This window comes from Lithobates pipiens, unplaced genomic scaffold (genome assembly GCF_037356315.1).
Source record: "Lithobates pipiens isolate NorthernLeopardFrog02 unplaced genomic scaffold, aLitPip1_a1.2 Scaffold_27, whole genome shotgun sequence".
Lineage (NCBI taxonomy): Eukaryota > Metazoa > Chordata > Amphibia > Anura > Ranidae > Lithobates > Lithobates pipiens.
In genome coordinates, this window is record NW_027507788.1 from 180,806,015 (window position 1) to 180,826,953 (window position 20,939).

At 44.0% G+C, this 20,939-nt stretch overlaps 1 protein-coding gene across 2 annotated transcripts in view; it reads right to left on the reverse strand.

Annotated features, from left to right (window-relative positions):
• Nucleotides 1–20,939, reverse strand: part of DISP3 (dispatched RND transporter family member 3) — a 278,254-nt gene that overhangs the window by 104,322 nt on the left and 152,993 nt on the right. For both annotated transcript variants that reach the window (XM_077457961.1, XM_077457962.1), the window contains exon 10: nucleotides 19,660–19,821. In XM_077457961.1, coding sequence (XP_077314087.1) covers nucleotides 19,660–19,821 — 162 coding nt within the window. The remainder of the gene's footprint in view (nucleotides 1–19,659; nucleotides 19,822–20,939) is intronic.

Consider the following 20,939-nt stretch of genomic DNA (forward strand, 5'->3'; position numbering starts at 1 on the left):
GTTGTGTAGCTCCTCAGAATCATTCGGCAGGGTGTGCAATCTGAACTCAAGGCTGGCTGCACAAAAATGATTTATTATAAACCAAATTAAAGAGAAATAATTATTTGACACAGTCCCCTTCAAGTAAAATTATAAAGTGATGAGTGGAGATCAGTGGAAAAGTGACTCTTGCATTAGTGGTAGGTGGAGAAAGGACCCTGACATTGGTGGTCAGTGAAGAAGGGCCCCCTTATATTGTTTTTTTTTTTTTTTTTTTATTTCCCCTTACTTTTGTGGTCAGGAGGGAAGGGCTTACTTACATTAGGGATCAAGTCCCTACTTATATTGGTGATCAGTGGAAGGGCCTACTTACATTGGTCATCAGTGAAGAAGAATACCCTCACATTGGCAGTGAGTGAAGAAGGGTCCCCTTAGATTGCCCCCATACCATGGTGTTCAGGGAGGAGGAACCCTCTTACATTGGTGGGTGTTAAAGAAGGACCCCCTTTACATTGGTGATCAGTGGAGAAGCACTCCTATCACATTGATGGTAATGACCTCTTAATGGATCTATACACACTGGCCTAGTTCTGCCCTATCACCAGTAACCCAAAACAGCCAACACCATAAAGGCCTTCAGAAGTCTTCTCCTGTGGGTTTTTCGTTGGCTGCCTTGGTCAAAGCGCGAAAAGGTTCTTTACAACCAGAGTAATTGTAGTACTTCTATGGTGTAACTTGTATTCTGTCGTCTGGAAGGAGGAGGCAGATTGGCACCAAACAGACGCTAGTTAGAAATAATTTAATTTCAGCTAGTCTCCCTTGGGCTGGAACCTGCTCCCATTTTGCTTCTCTTGTTTCAAGTTTCAGGAAGAGGAGAAACAGAAAGAAAATTAAGCTTTAGGCCAGGAAAGGTTTAAATAAAAGATGCAGACAGGAACTGGCAGAGAAATCTGAGATAAGACTATGGATGCCTCATCTTAGCTTCCTGGCACAAGGTGGATGGAAGATTTAGGAGTCTGCTGCTTCTTTCCCGTCATGTCTGGGCTAGACGCACCCTGTACAAAATGAATAAGCAAAAGACAGACAGCTTGGGGAGCCTGGGCACCAGCTTAAAGGAAAGCTCCACCTTTTGTTCTATTTTAAATTATCTCTGCAGTCATCTACAGAGGATTCAAAAGAGGGAAACTAAATTAATAAATGGAAAAGTGCATCTCTCTAAAAGGCTAGAAAAATCAGCCTTCAAGCAAACCTGAATGGAAGCTAAACATATTAAACTAACTCACAGCATAAGCTGTAAGCCTTTACTTTTATGACCTGTTATGCCGCGTACACACGATCGAATTGTCCGGCGGACTTGGTCCGGCAAACAATCCGCCAAACAATCCGCCGGACTTTATAACGAATGGACTTGGCCACACATGGACACTCCGAAAGTCCGGTGATTTCTAACGCGATGACGTACAGAACGTACGACGGGACTAGAAAAAGGAAGTTCAATAGCCAGTAGCCAATAGCTTCCTTCTCGTACTTGCTTCAGAGCATGCATTATTCTTAGTCCGCCAGACTAGCACACTGACGAACGGATTGTCCTCTGAAAGCCAAGTCCGGCGGACAAATTTTGAGTCCGCCAGACTTTTACAATGAAAAAGTCCGCTGGAGCCCCCACACGATCGAATTGTCTGGCGTACTGTGGTCTGGCGGACCAAGTCTGCCGGACAATTCGATCTTGTGTATGCAGCATCACTCTCTCACTGCCAGAAACTTCTCCTAGCATTGTTTAAAGGGGTAGACCACCCAAAAGTGATATTTTAGCTATCATTTGGGCATGACATGCTGAGACAGCCCTTGGCTTTTTAAATGTCCTGTAGGCTCCAAAAGTGGGAATTCTCTTCCATAATTATCGACCCCATCCACCTAGGAGTTATGGGTGCCCAACCTTCTGTGTCCCAGTTCCTCCTGATATATTCCCCATAATACTAAATAGACTTGTATTCTCTATCTATCAGGTGGTTAATAGCCCATCATATACCAAACAATGAAATATTAGTTTGGTTTGAGTGATCCCTTAATACCTTTAAGTTTGCTACAGGTACACTTTACAGTTAATCCAAATAAAGGAAAGCTCCAGACATACTCTTTTACATTTTGGAGTGGATAAGGGTGAGAACCTTAACTTAAATTATATATATATATATATATATATATATATATATATATTATATATACACAGTATCTCACAAAAGTGAGTGCACCGCTCACATTTTTTGTACATATTTTATTATATCTTTTCATGTGACAACACTGAAGAACCACTGCCTTGCTAAAGAAGCTGAGGGTAAAGGTGATGGACTGGCCAAGCATGTCTCCAGACCTAAACCCAATTGAGCATCTGTGGGGCATCCTCCAACGGAAGGTGGAGGAGCGCAAGGTCTCTAACATCCACCAGCTCCGTGATGTTGTCATGGAGGAGTGGAAGAGGAGTCCCTGTGAAACTCTGGTGAATTCCATGCTCAAGAGGGTTAAGGCAGTGCTGGAAAATAATGGTGACCACACAAAATATTGAGCCCAGTTTGGACATTTTCACTTAGGCGTCTACTCACGTTTGTTGCCAGCAGTTTAGACATTAATGGCTGTGTGTTGATTTATTTTGAGAGGACAGCAAATTTACACTGTTATACAAGCTGTACACTCACTACTTTACATTGTAGCAAAGTGTCATTTCTTCAGTGTTGTCTCATGAAAAGATAGAATAAAATATTTAAAAAATGTGAGGTGTGTACTCACTTTTGTGGTATACTGTGTATATATATGTGTGTGTGTGTGTGTGTGTATATATGTATGTATGTATATATATATATATATATCCAAAACTGGTTTAGAGACAGTCACGGGTCTTGAAAAGGAGGAAGATCAAAAACAGCAATGTTTTTATTGTCAAAGTTTCGATGAAGCTTAGTCCATTGTTCTCAAGACTTCTCTGAGAATCTTGAGAAAGAAGAACTGAGCTTCGTTTTGGCAATAATTGGCAACTCACATATTAGTACTGTAGACACAAGCAGGCATGTATATGGATGATCCATGGCTGAGTGTGGGGAGTCTCCCCTGAGTTGCTCGTCAGTGGCGGTTCCAATGTAGCGGGGACTGCTGGAGCTGGGACACAAGGAAGCGGCCGACCACCGCGGCAACCAGGGTATAGCGCAAGATGGAGCTGGACCGGAGCTGACGTCAGCCGGAGGATGCGTGGCATGGATGGGGGCTGTAACACGTTTCAAAAGGATGAAAGTTAAGCCCACACATATACCCAGTGAAGTGAACAGCCTCCGATTTTTCCATCAGCTGTCAGGGTGCTGCCGCTGCTATCCCTACTGCACATGAGTGAGGCCCCGCTCCTCTCTCCTAGTGGCTTGGCGGCTGGGGAAGGAGGTGGGAGCCGAGCTGCTGGGGTAATTTGGCGAGATCTCTTGCAATTGGGAACAGGATACCTGTCAAAGACAGGTATCCGCTCCCCCCTTCCCTCAGAAAGGTGCCAAATGTGGCAAAGGAGGGGGGAGGAGACAAATGATTGGAAGTTCCATTTTTGGGTGGAACTCCGCTTTATGTAAGAAACTGATGTTTTGAAGCACGTTACTGCCCCCATCCACGCCACGTCCTCCCGCTGATGTCAGGTCTTGGCCAGGTGCCATCTTGCATTCCATACTGGTTGCTGAGGCGGTTAGCCGCTTCCTGATGGAAAGGAGTACTCTGATATAAGGAGAAGTCTGATGGAGAACCTGAAATAAGGGTGACTCTGATAGGGATTCTGATGCAAGGAGGACTCTGATGGGGATCCTGATGTAAGGTCAGTGTATATTTGCAAAATACATGATGTGGCCACCATAATGAAAAGTTTGAAAACCCCTGAACTAGATCAAGTGAAGTTTCATACGGCATCTGTTTCCTTCAGGCGACGAGTGTACACAGCTCGGTATTTGTTCCTGTTCAATAAGTAAGGCGGCTCTGAGGATTTCTAAACTTTTTAATGTCTTTACCATTAATATTTGAAACATCAACTTTTATAACTTCAAAAGTCTTTACTTTCATTAAGTGTGATATATTTATAATAGGCAGATCAATCTAAATGTCCCACAAGTAGCAGCCTTAAATACGCTTACCATGGGCTTATATGAATACAGTCTGGGATATCACCCTGGGACGGGTGGATAAGGCCCCAAAGTGACCAATTATCTCACTGAAAGAACGGCCTGCTGACCCGATCAATTCACAGCTTATTGAAAGTCTCGGCGCAGCAAAAGTAAACATCAATAAGTTTATTGGAAGAGATTATTCTGAGCAGAGTGCTTTTCAGGCGGCTCTATGGGCTCACCGACTTGGTGCCATGCCACGGCAGTTTTATAAAAGTGCTAATAATCCAAAGCTACTTTCCAACCCTCCCCCCCCCCAGTGCCCTGATACATAAACTGCTTATGAAACTTCTGGATCTCTTGAAGTGGAACATAGCATCAGACATATTTTCATGGTGAGTGCATGCACGGTAAGTAATGTGTCAATGTAACACTTCAAGATATTTATTTCCTTTCACAGTGATCATGGTATTCCCCCTGGCAATGCCTTCATCTGCTTTTCACTCCAGTAGGAAGGGGCCAGCTTTGCTCAGGCATCATTCAAGGTCACCATCTTCCTGGACTGAGATGCCAGTTCAGAGATGACACAAGTATGTAAATCGTGATGGCTCTGACCACATACAGTACTATGCAAACATTTTAGGCAGGTGTCAAAGAATACTGTAAATGAAGAATGCTTTCTGAAATAGAGGTGCTAATAGTTTATTTTGATCAATTAATAAAATGGAAAGTAAGTGAACAGAAGAAAAATCCAAATCAAATCAATATTTGTTGTGACCACCCTTTGCCTTCAAAACAGCATCAGTTACGCTAGGTATACTTGCACACAGGTTTAGAAGAAACTCGGCAGGTAGGTTGTTCCAAACATATTGGAGAACTAACCACAGATCTTCTGTGGATGTAGGCTGCCTCAAATCCGTCTTCATGTAATCCGAGACAGACTCCATGATGTTGAGATCAGGACTCTGTGGGGGTTAAACCATCACTTCCAAGACTCCTTGTTCTTCTTTATGCTGAAGATAGTTCTTAATGGCATTGGCTGTATGTCTTGTTGCTGTGTTCAGTCTTGCCATGGTGTATGACCCACGACATGAAACTGTCCTCCTCAACCTCACCTCAGTAAAAGAGTTTGGCTGTTCCTCGCGCAGTTTTAGGCCTTCTACACAGCTTTTTTTATTTCCGTTAAAGTAGAAATTCACCCTAAGGCCCCTTTCACACATGCAGACATTATGTCCGTATTTCATCCATCCGTTTGCGGATGAAATACGGACATACATGCATTCCTATGGGATAGCGGGTGTCTGCGGATAAACATCCGCAGACACCCGCTATTGTCCGCCTCCGCAATTGTCCGATTCTGCAGACGGAGGAAAATCCTATTTTTCTATCCGTCTGCAGAGTGGATCGGATGAACACGGACAGACGGTCCGTGTTCATCCGATCCCCCATAGAGGAGAGCGGAGAGCTGACAGGGCGGTCCCTGCACAGTGTGCCAGGACCGCCCAGTCCGCCGCCGGCTCAGCAGGGACAACGGAGCGATCCCCGCTGAGCGAGCGGATCATCACGGTCCCGTGTGAAAGAGGCCTAACACTAAAATCTGTAAATCTACAGGCATCCACGATCTAAGACTAACCTACAGTATCTAGCCCTGTAAATAAGAAATCACTATACAAATCTTTTTTTGAAGCTGCTCCAGTCTAGTCTCACGTTGAACTGTAAGTGGTGGCTTCGCTATGGAGGCGTGTGCTGAGGAGGCAGCCGAAAACGGAAGCCCCATAATAACTCTATGGATGACATCACTTCCCATTCATTTGTCAGCCTTTGTCGCCTGTCGCCTCTGCAGAGCTTTAACCACGGGAGACCAGACAGCTTCAAAAAAGGTACGTATAGCGATTTCTTCTTAACAGGGCTGGATAGGTTAGTGTTAGATCGTGGATGCCTGCAGATGTAGCGATTTTAGTGTTAGGGTGAACTTCTTTAGGCTACTTTCAAACTGAAGTGCTTTACAGGCGTTTTAGCGCTAAAAATAGCACCTGCAAAACGCCTCTCCTCTCACTGGGGCGGTGCGCTTGAGGGACGTTAAAAAATGTCCTGCAAGCAACATCTTTGTGGCGCTTTAGGAGCAGTGTATGCTGCCCATTGAAATCAATGGGCGGTACCTGCGAAGTGCTTCGGCAGAGATGCTTTTCGAGCGCCATTAACCCCTTCATTGACAGCTAGCGGGGTTAAAATGACGGTAAAGTGCAGCTAAAAATAGGGGCACTTTAACGCCATGCCCTACGCCCCAGTGTGAAAGGTCCCTAGGCCCCTCTTATGTGTAAGTCACCCTGTGTCTATTAGGGGCTGTCAGGGCTGGCTTAGCCCTTCCTTCTCTGGGCTGGCTGCTCAGCTGTCGGCTAATTGCCAGCTCTCATCTCTCTCCACAGTTACCAGCTGTTCCTGATCATGCTCGTCTGACCTGCCTACTTAAAGCTGTCCAGCTCACTTCACCTCTGCCTTCGCCTTGGTCACATCACAAGAAACTAACTTCTGTGGTTCTGTTTAAAGACTGGCTTGCTGACATCCCTTCTGGCTCCTTATCCTGATTGCTGTTGCTCTACTTGGATACCTGACTTCTGGCCTGGCTGATTACCTGATCTGGTTATTGAACTCTGGCCTGGCTGACTACTCGATCCGGTTACTGGACTCTGGCTATGCTTTGACTACGCTTACTCTATTTACCTTTTTATTTTTATTTAATAAACAAGTGTGATTTAATTGTACTTCTGTCTCGGTCTGATTCATGGTTTCTGACAGAGGCACAGGGTGACCGACAACCCCGATTATTAGCACCTGCTTAGTATAATTGGTTATTAAATACACCTGACTCTAATCCTACAAAATCCCTGACTTTGTGCAAGTGTACAAAGTGTGCACCTGTAAGCCCTGTAAGCCCTTGTACACACGGTCGGACATTCCGACAACAAAATCCGATTTTGTCCGATGGATTTTGTATGAAACTTGTGTTGCATACACACGGTCGGACAAAGTTGTCGGAAAGTCCGATCGTTCAGAACGTGATGACGTTATTTCGTTACAACGGGACTACGTTCAGGCTAGTAGCCAATAGCTTTGGTCTAGGAATTTGATCGGAGCATGCGTGGCACTTTGTCCGATCGGAATTCTCTACACACATCGGACAAAGTCCAATCGGATCATGTTGTCGGAAAGTTTTATAGCCCAGCTCTAAAACTTTGTCCGTCGGATATCGAATAACAGTCGGATGAAGCCCACACACTGTTGGATTATCCGATCAGACATTTTCTGTCGGAATGTCCGACCATGTGTTCAAGGGCTAAGAATTGACGCTGGTTTTAAGCCAAAATAGTAGTCACAGTAAATATTGATTTGGTTTGGATTTTTCGTCTGTTCCCTCACGTTGCATTTTTTTAAAATTGATTTAAAAAAAATATATATATATATATATATATATATATATATATATATATATATATTTGAGCGCATTCTTACTCTACAGCATTTCTTTTTTCTTTACATCCAGTACTGTATGTCTACCCCTGCTGCAGCCTCTCATCTTGTGACTTGCTACAAAGTTGCAACGTTGCATTCTGATCACTGGGGGGGGGGGGGGGTGAGACTGAGAAAATGCTTCCTCCTGCCTGCAGCAGACTGATGAAATTATCGAAGCCAGCCTTTCTCAACCTTTTCAACACAGAGGAACCGTTAAAATAGTTCTCTGGTCTCGGGGGAACCCCTGCTAAAAATTATAAATCTACAACTCATCATACATTAGTGTGATGGTCAGTGGGAAGAATGGTGATTACACTTGTGGTCATTGGGAAGAATTATCTCCTTACAGATAGCTAAAAAGATCAATGGTGTCAGTGGGAACTTATCGGAGAGGCAGAAATTGCCCAATGCTGAAGGAACCCCTAGCAACCTCTGGAGGAACCCTAGGGGTCCACGGAACCCTGGTTGAGAATCACTGCTATTACAAAGTCATTGACTGGAGATCAAATATGGCTTTTTAATGACAAAAATTAAACTTTTTTTTATCAGAGATGCAAAGATCAGTGCTGATCTGATGATATCGTAGGGTGTCTTGGTGATGCTTCCTTAGGGCACAGGACCATGGTTCTATTCTTATTTGTACATGCATTTGTACATGCATAGTATGTTCTCAATCTTTCAGGTTGAATGACGCTGGACATCAAAGAAGTACTGAGGGGGGAAACTTTGGATTGCCGCCTGAACTGCTTTTTTATTTTTTAAGCTGGCTGGTGCCCTTATTATTTAAAGCAATGGTCAGGAATTAAGCTTTAAAAGCATTACTAATTAAATGTCATGCCTAAAAATTGGCATTTATTACATATCATGGAGCCACAAAATGGCTTTCTCGTCCATAAATGCCTGACAGGTACTCTTCAGCACTGAAGCTTCTGCCTTAACCTGCAAGAAGGTCAACCCATAGCATATATCTAATTAGAATCTGTTGTACGTTTCTTTTTTCCATCTAAATTAAATGTCATGGCTATTTCAGTGCAGATAGATCGCGTCTCTGCACCTCTATTGTGGCATTAAAGGGGCTAAGTGAATGTAATATTGACAGGCTCTGGAGAGATAACCTTCCCTGGAACGGGTCAGAGAGATTGTTTGGTGAAAGGGGGAAGGTCATCTCCCAGAATGTGGTCAATTGTAAATGTAGCGCGTGTGTAATAAGAGACACTGTGTTCAGAAAATAAATAGTTCTATTTCTTTGCTGTGGGCCCCATCCTAAAAATATATTCTGTGGCTAAGCCGGCTCTGCATGCCATAAGGTCACTGTAACAACCTGCATTAGTAGCACAAGACAGGCTGCAAAGAACACATGCGCTGTAGCTTAGTGAATTCAGCTATTGCTTTTAGAGGCAAAATAATGATCAACAAGAAAATATGTTTTTTAAAGGCAGTTCTGGTTAAAATAAATAAATAGCCCAGCACTGGAAAAGCAGCTCCTACTGCAACCCACATCTTCCCTCCAGTGTCGAACCCTGTTGGCTAACCACTTTAAAGTTAAATGTAACATGTGGATCAAAGGAGGAGCTCTGGCTAAAACCATGAAATCAAAATCACATTGTTGAACAGTTCGTCTTCAATAGACGGGGTACCTCCACAACTGAAAGGACCAAAGTGTAAAATTTTACACCTTGAACTCAACTGTAGCCCGTCTTTCTGGTTGAGTGAGGTTCAGCTCCATTTGACCCACTTTCTGTAAGCCCAGGGTTTCATGAGCACACCCCTTGGGGTGCTCCATCCTGCTGATCTGGATCCAATACTGCAGAGAATCATAACCATCTGTCCCCCATGGTGTCATGGGACTGGACAGAAGACCCCAGGAAAAAAAATGCACTATATTATCAAAAGTATTGGGACACCTGCCTTTAAACACACATGAACTTTAATGGCATCCCAGTCTTCGTCCGTAGGGTTCAATATTGAGTCGGCCCACCCTTTGCAGTTATAACAGCTTCAACTCTTCTGGGAAGGCTGTTCACAAGGTTTAGAAGTGTATCCTAGGGAAAGTTTGACCATTCTTCCAGAAGCGCATTTGTGAGGTCAGGCACTGATCTTGGATGAGAAGGCCTGGCTCGCAGTCTTCGCTCTAATTCATCCCAAAGGTGTTCTGTTGGGTTGAGGTCAGGACTCTTTTCTGGCCAGTCAAGTTCCTCCACCCCAAACTCGCTCATCATTTGGTGGAGGGGGGGGGGGGGTTATGATATGGGGTTGTTTTTTAGGGGTTGGGCTTGGCCCCTTCGTTCCAGTGAAGGGAACTCTTAAAGCGGAGTTCCACCCAAAAGTGGAACTTCCGTTTTAAGCACTCGTCACCCCCTTATATGACACATTTGTCATGTCAATTTTTTGGAGGGGGAGTGGGTGCCTAGTTTTGAGTGGGACTTCTTGTCCCACTTCCTGCTTCCGACTACGGACTGTCTAGGGGACTCCTTCTCTCCTCCTAGGCGGCCCCTCCCTCTCGGTAATCTTTTGGGGCACGTCACAGGTCCCAGAAGATTGCCTGTCCACTTGGAGGAGAACCGCAAGCTGTCATGGGCAGGTGCCCACAGTTTCAATGGAGGCGCAGCGGAGAGGAGGGGGAGGCTCTGTGCAGCCGCATCGCTGGACAGTGGGACAGGTGAGTGTCTGTTTATTGAAAGTCAGCAGCTACATTTTTTGTAGCTGCTGACTTCTAATAAATGAAAAAAAAGCCTGGAACTACGCTTTAAGGTGTCAACATACCAAGACATTTTGGACAATTTCAGGCTTCCAACTTTGTGAGAACAGGTTGGGGATGACCCCTTCATGTTCCAACATGACTCCACACCAGTGAACAAAGCAAGGTCCATAAAGACATGGATTATTATTGGGGGGCTTTAATGTAAGGGGGGTGGGTGCTTTGATGTAAAGGTGCTCTGCTGTAATGGGGACTCCAATGGGCCCTCATATAAAAAGCAAGGGGGACTTTGATGGGGACCTTGGTGTAAGGTGGAAGTTTGTACTCAAGAAAATAAAGGTGGTTGGAGGGGATACAAAACAAGGTGCCCCAAAAACTGGGGTGGGTAATGTTCAACCTGGAGTTGGGCTTTAAATGCATTTAATGCAACAACAATAAAAGAAGGTGGAAATTGATTTCCCTTCTACACAAAATTTATGTCTCTGAACTGAACATTTTTAGGAGAACATTATCACGAGATTAAAAAAATTAAGCAAAGTAACACGAGCAATTCATATTGCACTGCAACAGCACATTACATCACCCAGCAACAGACATGATACCTTATTATGCCATTACAGCAAATTATATCATTAGTCACAAGTGCCACTTTAATAGTAAATTACATCTCACCACAGCGGCACATTATATCACAGAGCAATAGCACATCATAGTGTATCATGACATTACAGTAATTGATGCCTGTGAAGGTTCTCATTTATCCACATGATGATATAGCTAATAGTAGTAAGTCACATTCAAATGAACTTGTTCTGTAGTGGTTCTAAAGGTTGAAGGTTCGTTATCTTCAGCTAAAAAAACCTGTGTGCAGCTACCCCCCGCCCTCCTTATACTTACCTGAGCCGGCGATGTGCACAAGAGCAGCAGCTCTCCCAGCTCTCTCCCTCCTTATTGGCTCAGAGACAGCCAGCAGGAGCTGTTGGCTCCTGCTGCAGTCAATCACAGTCAGTAATCACCCTGTGCTACGCAGATTCCCCCTCCTGCTTGGCTGCAGACAAAGAGGCTGGGTAGTCTTTGTCCTCAGTCCCTTTCTCTGTGTCAAAAGTAAGACATTAGGGGTCTGTTTAGAGCCCTGATATTTCAACAAAGCCCCCCAATGGGGCTCCTAAAAATTTTTTAAAAATTTAAAATTATTGGAAAAAATCTAAAAAAAATAAAAAAAAGAATAAATAAATAATAAATAAATAATAATAAAAATATTAAATTGTAAAAATAAACAAATAATTAAAATAAACTACTGACAATAATCTCTACCCTACTGACATTGTCCACTTTTCTACTGATATTTCGGATTTTAGAAGCTGAAGCGGTAGAATGATTTTGCATGAAAATTTGGTGTTTTATATTGTAGTCCTGTAATTCTTAGGAATAACTCACTTAAATCTGTCCAAACCAGAGTCTAGTAGACATCCCAGGTAAGATAAAGTTTGAAAAATTAAATCATAAATTATAATATAATAAATAACTATAATTATACCAAATAATAATATAATAATAAAAAGTATTCAATAATGTAATCAAATCAAAAACACTGAAATTTGCTCAGTTGCAAAATTGTGACTGTCATTACTTTTCAGTATTTGATGACGGATCTCCCCACAAATCCCTATCCCTCAATTCTGCGAGTGATTCTATTTTATTATCGCTGTTTTCTAGCTGGTCTAAAACCTCTTTTGATGTAAAGGGACAGTTTTGGCTGCTATGGAAAATCTCCAGTTTCCAGGCAGAAAGAACAGTTTTTATAATATAAAACTGCATGCAGGACACTGGGCAGAACACTAGGGACAAAGGGGATGTGAAATAATTACATACAGCAATGTGATCTGTAAGATTACATTATACTGTATGTAATGTGTGTGTTTTACTTTTTGAATTTGGCGCCGTTTTCCGTCCCCGTGCGTCGCAACGCTTGCAGGGAACAGAGCCCGGCGGTGTGATACATCGAGCGAAGGATGGCTCGCTCGGATTGCTGGGGGGACATCGCTGGACCCAGGGGACAAGGTAAGTATACTCATCCTGGATCCAGCGATGCAATCCTGAGTCTGGCTCGGGGTTACCACTAATGGTGCTGAATTATCACCCAGACTCCGGAATACCGCCGGGGGCGGGGGGGGGGGGGGTTAAAGAAAAGAAAAGGGGATGATATTTTGAGGACAGGACAGCTCTTCACAAGAGGTGTATGAGGCCATCTATGTCAAACTGGAAGAACCGTATCTGAACAAAGGTATGGGCCTTCAACGCAATGGGGTTTATTACTTTACTAGTTTACTAAAGGGAAATCCACTTTGCACTTGGAAGTGCAGGTGCTGTAGATCTGAGGGGGACATGCAAGGAAAATAAACAGCATTTTTGCTTGTACATGATTGGATGATAAAATCAGCAGAGCTTCCCCTCATTTCAGATCTTCCCCTTAGATTTACAGCGACTGCACTTCCAAGTGCACTTATAGTGAAAAGTGGATTTGCCTTTAGTAAATCAACCCCCAATGTGTCTTCTGCACATATAAAGTGTCAGCATTTAACTTCAGCTTGTTCAATTCAGCTTTTCCTAAAAAAAAATTCTATGCAAAGTTACACCAGATTTTGCACTCTCCAACTTCAGTAAATCAACCCCTTTGCTTATTAATACTGCTTGGACCTTGAAGAAGGGGAAATACCCAGAAAGCTTGTCCTGAAAAATTGTATGCTAGAGCAAATCAAAAAAGTATCACGGACAGTACTCAATTGTTTCTGACACTTTATACATAAACTCAGAGGAGTAGACAGTAACTCGAAGGATTAACACCATTGCAGACTAGCTGACGCCACGTTTCACACTTTCCATCCTGAGCTTGGACAATCAACATCCACCTTGACACATTCCATGGCGATTGGATAAGGGCAACTGCTACCTCTGTGGCTTGGATAAGCTACAAAAACTCTAAATAAAAAGGGATCATCTTTTTAGGACGTGACAACTGGTTCACAAGAGGTGTATGAGGCTATCTATGTCCAACTGGAAGAACCATATGTGAACAGAAGTATGGGCCTTCAACACAATCTTTCTTCTGCATAGAACGCCATTGGAACATCTCCACCCCAGTCCTCGTGGAGGTGTGAAGCTACTGCTCTTTTTCTTTTTGTCGCATTCAATTGTCATAGGATTCCTTACATTACTATTAAAATATTCTTTAAGCCCTAGTCTCCGGATGAATTCCTCCATATATGAGAATTCTTGTAAATTATCCAGTTTGGTGGTTGGGCAGAATGTGAGGCCTTTGGAGAGAACTGTAATTTCTGGTTCAGAAATTTTATGATCTGAAAAATTGATGATTCCAAATTCCTACGTTATACATTTTCAGTCAGGTTGGCATTTACACCAGGGATACCCTGGAATTCACTAACTATCCTAGGTTAACCCCCGGAAGGATTTGCCCCCTTAACCACTTTCAGACCGGACCATTTTGCTGGTAAATGACCAGAGGTCTTTTTACACTTTGGCACTGCGCTGCTTTAACTGGTAATTGCGCGGTCATGCAATGTTGTACCCAAACAAAATTTGCGTCCTTTTCTTCCCACAAATAGAGCTTTCTTTTGATGGTATTTGATTGCCTCTGCGATTTTTATTTTTTGCGATATAAACGTAAAAAGACCGCAAATTTTGAAAAAAAATGATATTTTCTACTTTTTGTTATTAGAAAAATCCAATAAACTCAATTTTAGTCATAAATTTAGGCCAAAATGTATTCAGCCACATGTCTTTGGTAAAAAAAAAGTCAATAATTGTATATTTATTGGTTTGCGCAAAAGTTGTCACATCTACAAACTAAGGTACGTTTTCTGGAATTTACGCAGCTTTTAGTTTACGACTGCCTATCTCATTTCTTGAGGTGCTAAAATGGCAGGGCAGTACAAAACCCCCCCAAATGACCCCATTTTGGAAAGTAGACCCCCTAAGGAAATTGATAAGAGGCATGTTGAGCCCATTGAATATTTTATTTTTTTGCCTCAAGCGATTGAATAATGACAAAAAAAAAAATTTTTTTTTTTTTTTTACACAAAGTTGTCACTAAATGATATATTGCTCACACATGCTATGGGCGTATGTGAAATGACACCCCAAAATAAATTCTGCTGCTTCTCCTGAGTATGGGGATACCACATATGTGGGACTTTTTGGGAGCCTAGCCGCGTACGGGGCCCCGAAAACCAAGCACCGCCTTCAGGCTTTCTAAGGGCGTAAATTTTTGAGTTCACTTCTCACTACCTATTACAGTTTTGAAGGCCATAAAATGCCAAGATGGCACAAAACCCCCACAAATGACCCCATTTTAGAAAGTAGACACCCCAAGCTATTTGCTGAGAGGCATGTTGAGTTCATGGAATATTTTATATTTTGCCACAAGTTGCGGGAAAATTACAAACTTTTTTTTTTTTTTTTTTTTTTTAACAAAGTTGTCACTAAATGATATATTGCTCATGCATGCCATGGGCATATGTGAAATGACACCCCAAAATAAATTCTGCTGCTTCTCCTGAGTACGGGGATACCACATATGTGGGACTTTTTGGGAGCCTAGCCGCGTACGGGGCCCCGAAAACCAAGCACCGCCTTCAGGCTTTCTAAGGGCGTAATTTTTTGATTTCACTCCTCACTACCTATTACAGTTTTGAAGGCCATAAAATGCCAAGATGGCACAAAACCCCCACAAATGACCCCATTTTAGAAAGTAGACACCCCAAGCTATTTGCTGAGAGGCATGTTGAGTCCATGGAATATTTTATATTTTGCCACAAGTTGCGGGAAAATTACAAACTTTTTTTTTTTTTTTTTTTTTTTCACAAAGTTGTCACTAAATGATATATTGCTCACGCATGCCATGGGCATATGTGAAATGACACCCCAAAATAAATTCTGCTGCTTCTCCTGAGTATGGGGATACCACATATGTGGGACTTTTTGGGAGCCTAGCCGCGTACGGGGCCCCGAAAACCAAGCACCGCCTTCAGGCTTTCTAAGGGCGTTACAGTTTTGAAGGCCATAAAATGCCAAGATGGCACAAACCCCCCCCAAATGACCCCATTTTGGAAAGTAGACACCCCTAAATTTAGGGGTACACTAGTGAGACTAGGTAATAAATGGCGGGTGCCCTGAAACTATAAAAAAATAACTAACCAACCAGCGTCACCTGTAACAGTTATATGGTGATCACTGGTGAAAGGGTTAACTAGGGGGCAATTAGGGGGCTTTATGCGGTAGTATATGGGGGTCCCTGGCGCTATAAAAAGCTGCAGCGAACCTAAATACCTACCTGCCTAACTAGCGTCACCTGTGACACTAATACAGCGATCAGAAAAACGATCGCTTATTAGGCTGGGTTCACACTGGAGCGATGCGGGAACGCCACGAATGCGCGGCGGGTTCCCGCATCGCATGCCTCCCGGCGGCAGTTCACACTGCCCTATGCGAACTGCTGGGAGTGTCAGTGAAATGTTACTGACACCCCCAGATCAGTTCGCATATCGCAGTGCGATCTGCAAACTCGGATCGCATGGTGTGAACACCCATGCGATCCGATTCTGCTGCGGGCCAAAAAAAGGGTCCCGTGCGAATTTGCGGCGGGTGCGGCGGGTGCGGCGGGTGCGGCGAATGGCTGAACTCGAATCGCACAGAGATCGGATGTGATTTGCACTGCAGTGCGGTGCGAATCACATCCGTTCTCATAAACCGCTGCAATGTGAACCCAGCCTTAGTGACACTGGCGACGGGGGGTGATCACGGGGTTAAACCTTTATTGGGGGGGTTAGGGGGGTACCTTAGAACTAAAGGGGGCTAACCCTAACTGCCCTAACAGTTATTAGTCACAAATGACACCCGCCGGGTGATCAGGGGGTTAAACCTTTATTAGGTAATAAATGGCAGGTGCCCTGAAACTATAAAAAAATAACTAACCAACCAGCGTCACCTGTAACAGTTATATGGTGATCACTGGTGAAAGGGTTAACTAGGGGGCAATCAGGGGGCTTTATGCGGTAGTATATGGGGGTCCCTGGCGCTATAAAAAGCTGCGGCGAACCTAAATACCTACCTGCCTAACTAGCGTCACCTGTGACACTAATACGGCGATCAGAAAAATGATCGCTTATTAGGCTGGGTTCACACTGGAGCGATGCGGAAACGCCGCGAATCCGCGGCGGGTTCCCGCATCGCATGCCTCCCGGCGGCAGTTCACACTGCCCTATGCGAACTGCTGGGAGTGTCAGTGAAATGTTACTGACACCCCCAGATCAGTTCGCATATCGCAGTGCGATCTGCAAACTCGGATCGCATGGTGTGAACACCCATGCGATCCGATTCTGCTGCGGGCCAAAAAAAGGGTCCCGTGCGAATTTGCGGCGGGTGCGGCGGGTGTGGCGGGTGCGGCGGGTGCGGCGAATGGCTGAACTCGAATCGCACAGAGATCGGATGTGATTTGCACTGCAGTGCGGTGCGAATCACATTCGTTCTCATAAACCGCTGCAATGTGAACCCAGCCTTAGTGACACTGGCGACGGGGGGTGATCACGGGGTTAAACCTTTATTGGGGGGGTTAGGGGGGTACATTAGAACTAAAGGGGGCTAACTCTAACTGCCCTAACAGTTATTACAGTCACAAATGACACCAATGCAAAAAAAAAAAAAAAAATGACATTGGTGTCACTGTGACTGGGGGGCAGGGGTAATTGGGGGGGTGATCGGGGGGTAAAGGGGGGGTGTGAGTGTGCCTGGCATGTTCTACTGTGTGTGTGAGTGTTGGTGCAACTTACTGATCCGCTCTCCTCCGTGTCGGAACGAAAAATACCGACACGGAGGAGAGAATACATCACTTCCTCTCCTGTGTTTACATTACAGGAGAGGAAGTGATGTCACCGGGGATTTCTATTCGTCGGGAGCGATCGCGAGGGGGTGGCCATGAATGAATGGCCGTCCCCTCGTCCGGGATCGCTCCCGTACGAATACCGACCGCCGCAGGCACCGGGCGGGGGCCCGATCGGGCCCCCGACCCGCGGGAGGCAAGGGACGTACATGTATGTCCTTATGCCTGCCCGTGCCATTGTACCGACGTACATCGGCGTGCGGCGGTCGGCAACTGGTTAATGACCAGGCCATTTTTTTGCGATACGGCACTGCGTTACTTTAACTGACAATTGGGCGGTCGTGTGACGCTGTACCCAAATAAAATTGATGTTATTTTTTTCCCACAAATAGAGCTTTCTTTTGGTGGTGTTTGATTACCTCTGCGCTTTACATTTTTTGCGCTTTAAAAAAATATATATATTTTTTACTTTTTGCTATAATACATATCCCCAAAAAAATAAAACAAATTTCTTCATAAATTTAGGCCGATATGTATACTTCAACATATTTTTGGTAAAAAAACAAAAATCGCAATAAGCATATATATTGATTGGTTTGCGCAAAAGTTATCGCGTCTATAAACTATGGGATAGATTTATGGGCTTTTATTTATTTTATTTGTTTTTACTGGTAATGGTGGCGATCTGCGATTTTTAGCGGGACTGTGACATTGCGGCAGACAAATCTGGCCCCAAATGGCACTTTTTGGGGACCAGTGGCATTATTACATTGATCAGTGTTGTAAAAAGGCACTGATCAATGTATAAATGACACTGGCAGGGAAGGGCTTAACACTAGAGGGCGATCAAAGGGTTAACTGTGTTCCCTGGGTATGTTTTAACTGTAGGGAGGATGGGCTTACTGGGACATGACAGTGATCGCTGTCCCCTAAAGCTTTGGGGTTGATTTACTAAAACTGGAAAATGCTAAATTTGGTGCATGGTAGACAATCAGCTTCGGTGGCGGTGCGTCCATAAGGATGCAAGGGACGCTGTCCCCTCTTTCCTGCCACCCCCTCTAGCACCAATACAGTAGGTTCATGTGTTTTCAGGAGCCGGGCGCCTGAATTACAGGGGGGGGGTTGTTTTTGAAGCACCTGATTAGAGCCATAGGCTCTAATAAGCGTAAAAAAAGGTGACCTGCGTGCGCTACGCTGGACGCTCGCAGGTCACTCAGCTGTGTTAGAAAAGCGAATGAATATCATATATCACACTGAAATAGCAAATTGTATCAATCACCAACAGAACATTATTTATATTATCGCATTACAGTATATCACCAGAAAAGTGCAAGTTCTGTTTGGCAGCAGACAGGCTCAGTTCAGACCAAACTTAAAATGAAATAGGGGTCTCAATGCAAATTATAAGAGAAATATCATATAGCACTGGAAGGCTTCAGTCCAAAAAATATATAGAGACTACCAAGCCAAAAAAAGGGACTTTTGTGATTGCTTGCACCCCAGTTATACTATAGACAGTTTATTATTGTATATTATGTGGTAATTCCTAATATTTATTTAAGATGGATCACCTCCCTTTTATTCTTGTGGCACAAGAAAGCTTTGTCCTGACAATACTCGTAGACGAAATGCGTAGACTTGCAGAGCTGATTTATGTGCATTACGCCTGTGATTCTTGATACCCCTGTAGGAGGGTTATTAGTTACTTGTTACTTGTTTTACATTTTGTATATTAAAAAAATATATTTTTTTAATTTTAATGTACAGTATATCAATAGTTTTTTGGTATTTTTATACCACTGGTAAGCAGTGGCAGGACAAGGTCATCTAGAGCCCAGGGCAAACATGCCAAACAGCGCCCCCCCCCCAAGATCTACCAGCATTAGGTATCAGCAAAAATCCCCCTACAAAAACACAGAGCCCTAATCTGCAAGCTTACCCCTAAGCATAACCCCCCCCCCCAGTAAAAATCCATCTCTCTGCTGAAATCCTCCATTTCAGCACAAATTGTGCCCCATCCCCCAAATGCCCCCCTCCACAAAGAAAGATCACTCCTGCCAGAACAAATCCTCTACTCCAGAAGTTCCCCTCCTAGAACACATGTTCTCCCCCCCTACTTAAAATCCCTCCCTCCCAGCACAAATCCCCCCAAAATCCCCCCCTCTAGCATGAATCTTCTTCCTCCCAACACAAATCCCCCTAAATTACCATTCTTAGCACTTCCCCCTCAAATTTCCCCAACTAGAACATAATTTACCCCCCTGTCGCCCGCCAAATTCCTCCTTCCACCACAAATGCCCTCCCCCTAATGTCCTTGTTGTGTCCATCCACCTCAAATAATACCACCGCGCCCAGGGCAGCCGCCCCTCCTGCCCACCCGCTGTCCTGCCCCTGCTGGTAAGGCATATTTAAAGTCTCTTTACTGGTTTGGCTCACTGCTCTTGGTTCACACCTACCTGAACAGGTGACACAGCTTATTCCTTCCGCACTTAGGTTGTTTTTCAGGTCCAGCAGTAACTGAATATTCGTGTCCGGTCTGAAGAGCACCGGAGCCCGGCTGGCCGGACGAAGACGTGCCGCAAATGATACAGAAAGGATGAGGACCAGCACAAAAAAACCTGAAAGAAATGGGATGCAGATAGAAGGCTTATTGGATAACATGTGCAGAGGGAGATCACCCACAGCAACCAAACCCTTCACTGCTCTAGACTGAAAGCGTTGCTACAACCAAAGCTGTGACTTCAATATTTAATGGATGCTAGATAATTAGGAAGACTACGGGGACTAGCGCTGCAATTCTTTCCAAGTCACTTACACAAAACAAGTACAAGGATCAATTATAAATGGGATGTTGCCCATTTTGAAGATTTTTTTATATATATATATATATATATATATATATATATATATATATATATATATATATATATATATATATATATATATATATACAGTGGTGTGAAAAAGTGTTTGCCCCCTTCCTCATTTCCTGTTCCTTTGCATGTTTGTCACACTGTTTGCCAGGCAACTGTGGATCATTACAGACACTCTGTGGTGTCACAGATGTGCATCGGGAGTACTAGAAGTCAGTAGATGACACAGGATATTCTGCTTTGCACTGGAGTCACTGAGTGCACTGGGGTCACAAGATGACATGGGATGCCCTGAAGTGTGCTGGAGTCATGGGGCACACAGGACACTCTGGGATAACAAAATGACACAGGATGATCTGGGGTGCACTAGAGTCATGGGGTGCAAAGGAGTCAATAGTTTAGACTGAAGCACCCAGGAGGTGACTCAGAGTCACTAGACACTACTGGGGTGCACAGGAGGTCACCTGGGGTCACTAGATGACACTGGGGTGCACAGGAGATCTTTTAGAGTCCTTAGATGACACTGGGGTGCACAGGAGGTCACATGTTTTATTTTGTTAGGAAATCACTTTGAAAACCAACCCCTGGCATTTCTAGTCATTGCCATCTTGAGTAACATAGAAGAGTAATGACAGAAAAAAGACCAAGTGGTCCATCAAATCTGCACCATTTTCTTAATATGTTTTGGGGGTTTTGTTTTGCTTTATTTACTTGTTTGCCCCAGTATAGATTTACGCTTGTCCCAAGCATGTTTGAACCCATCTGCTCTTGCTGCTCAGCCTGCAGGAAGGTGGGTGTGCTTAGCTTAGAAAGCATCTCCAGATGAAAGGAAACATGCCCATGAAGACTCCTGGGATGTATGA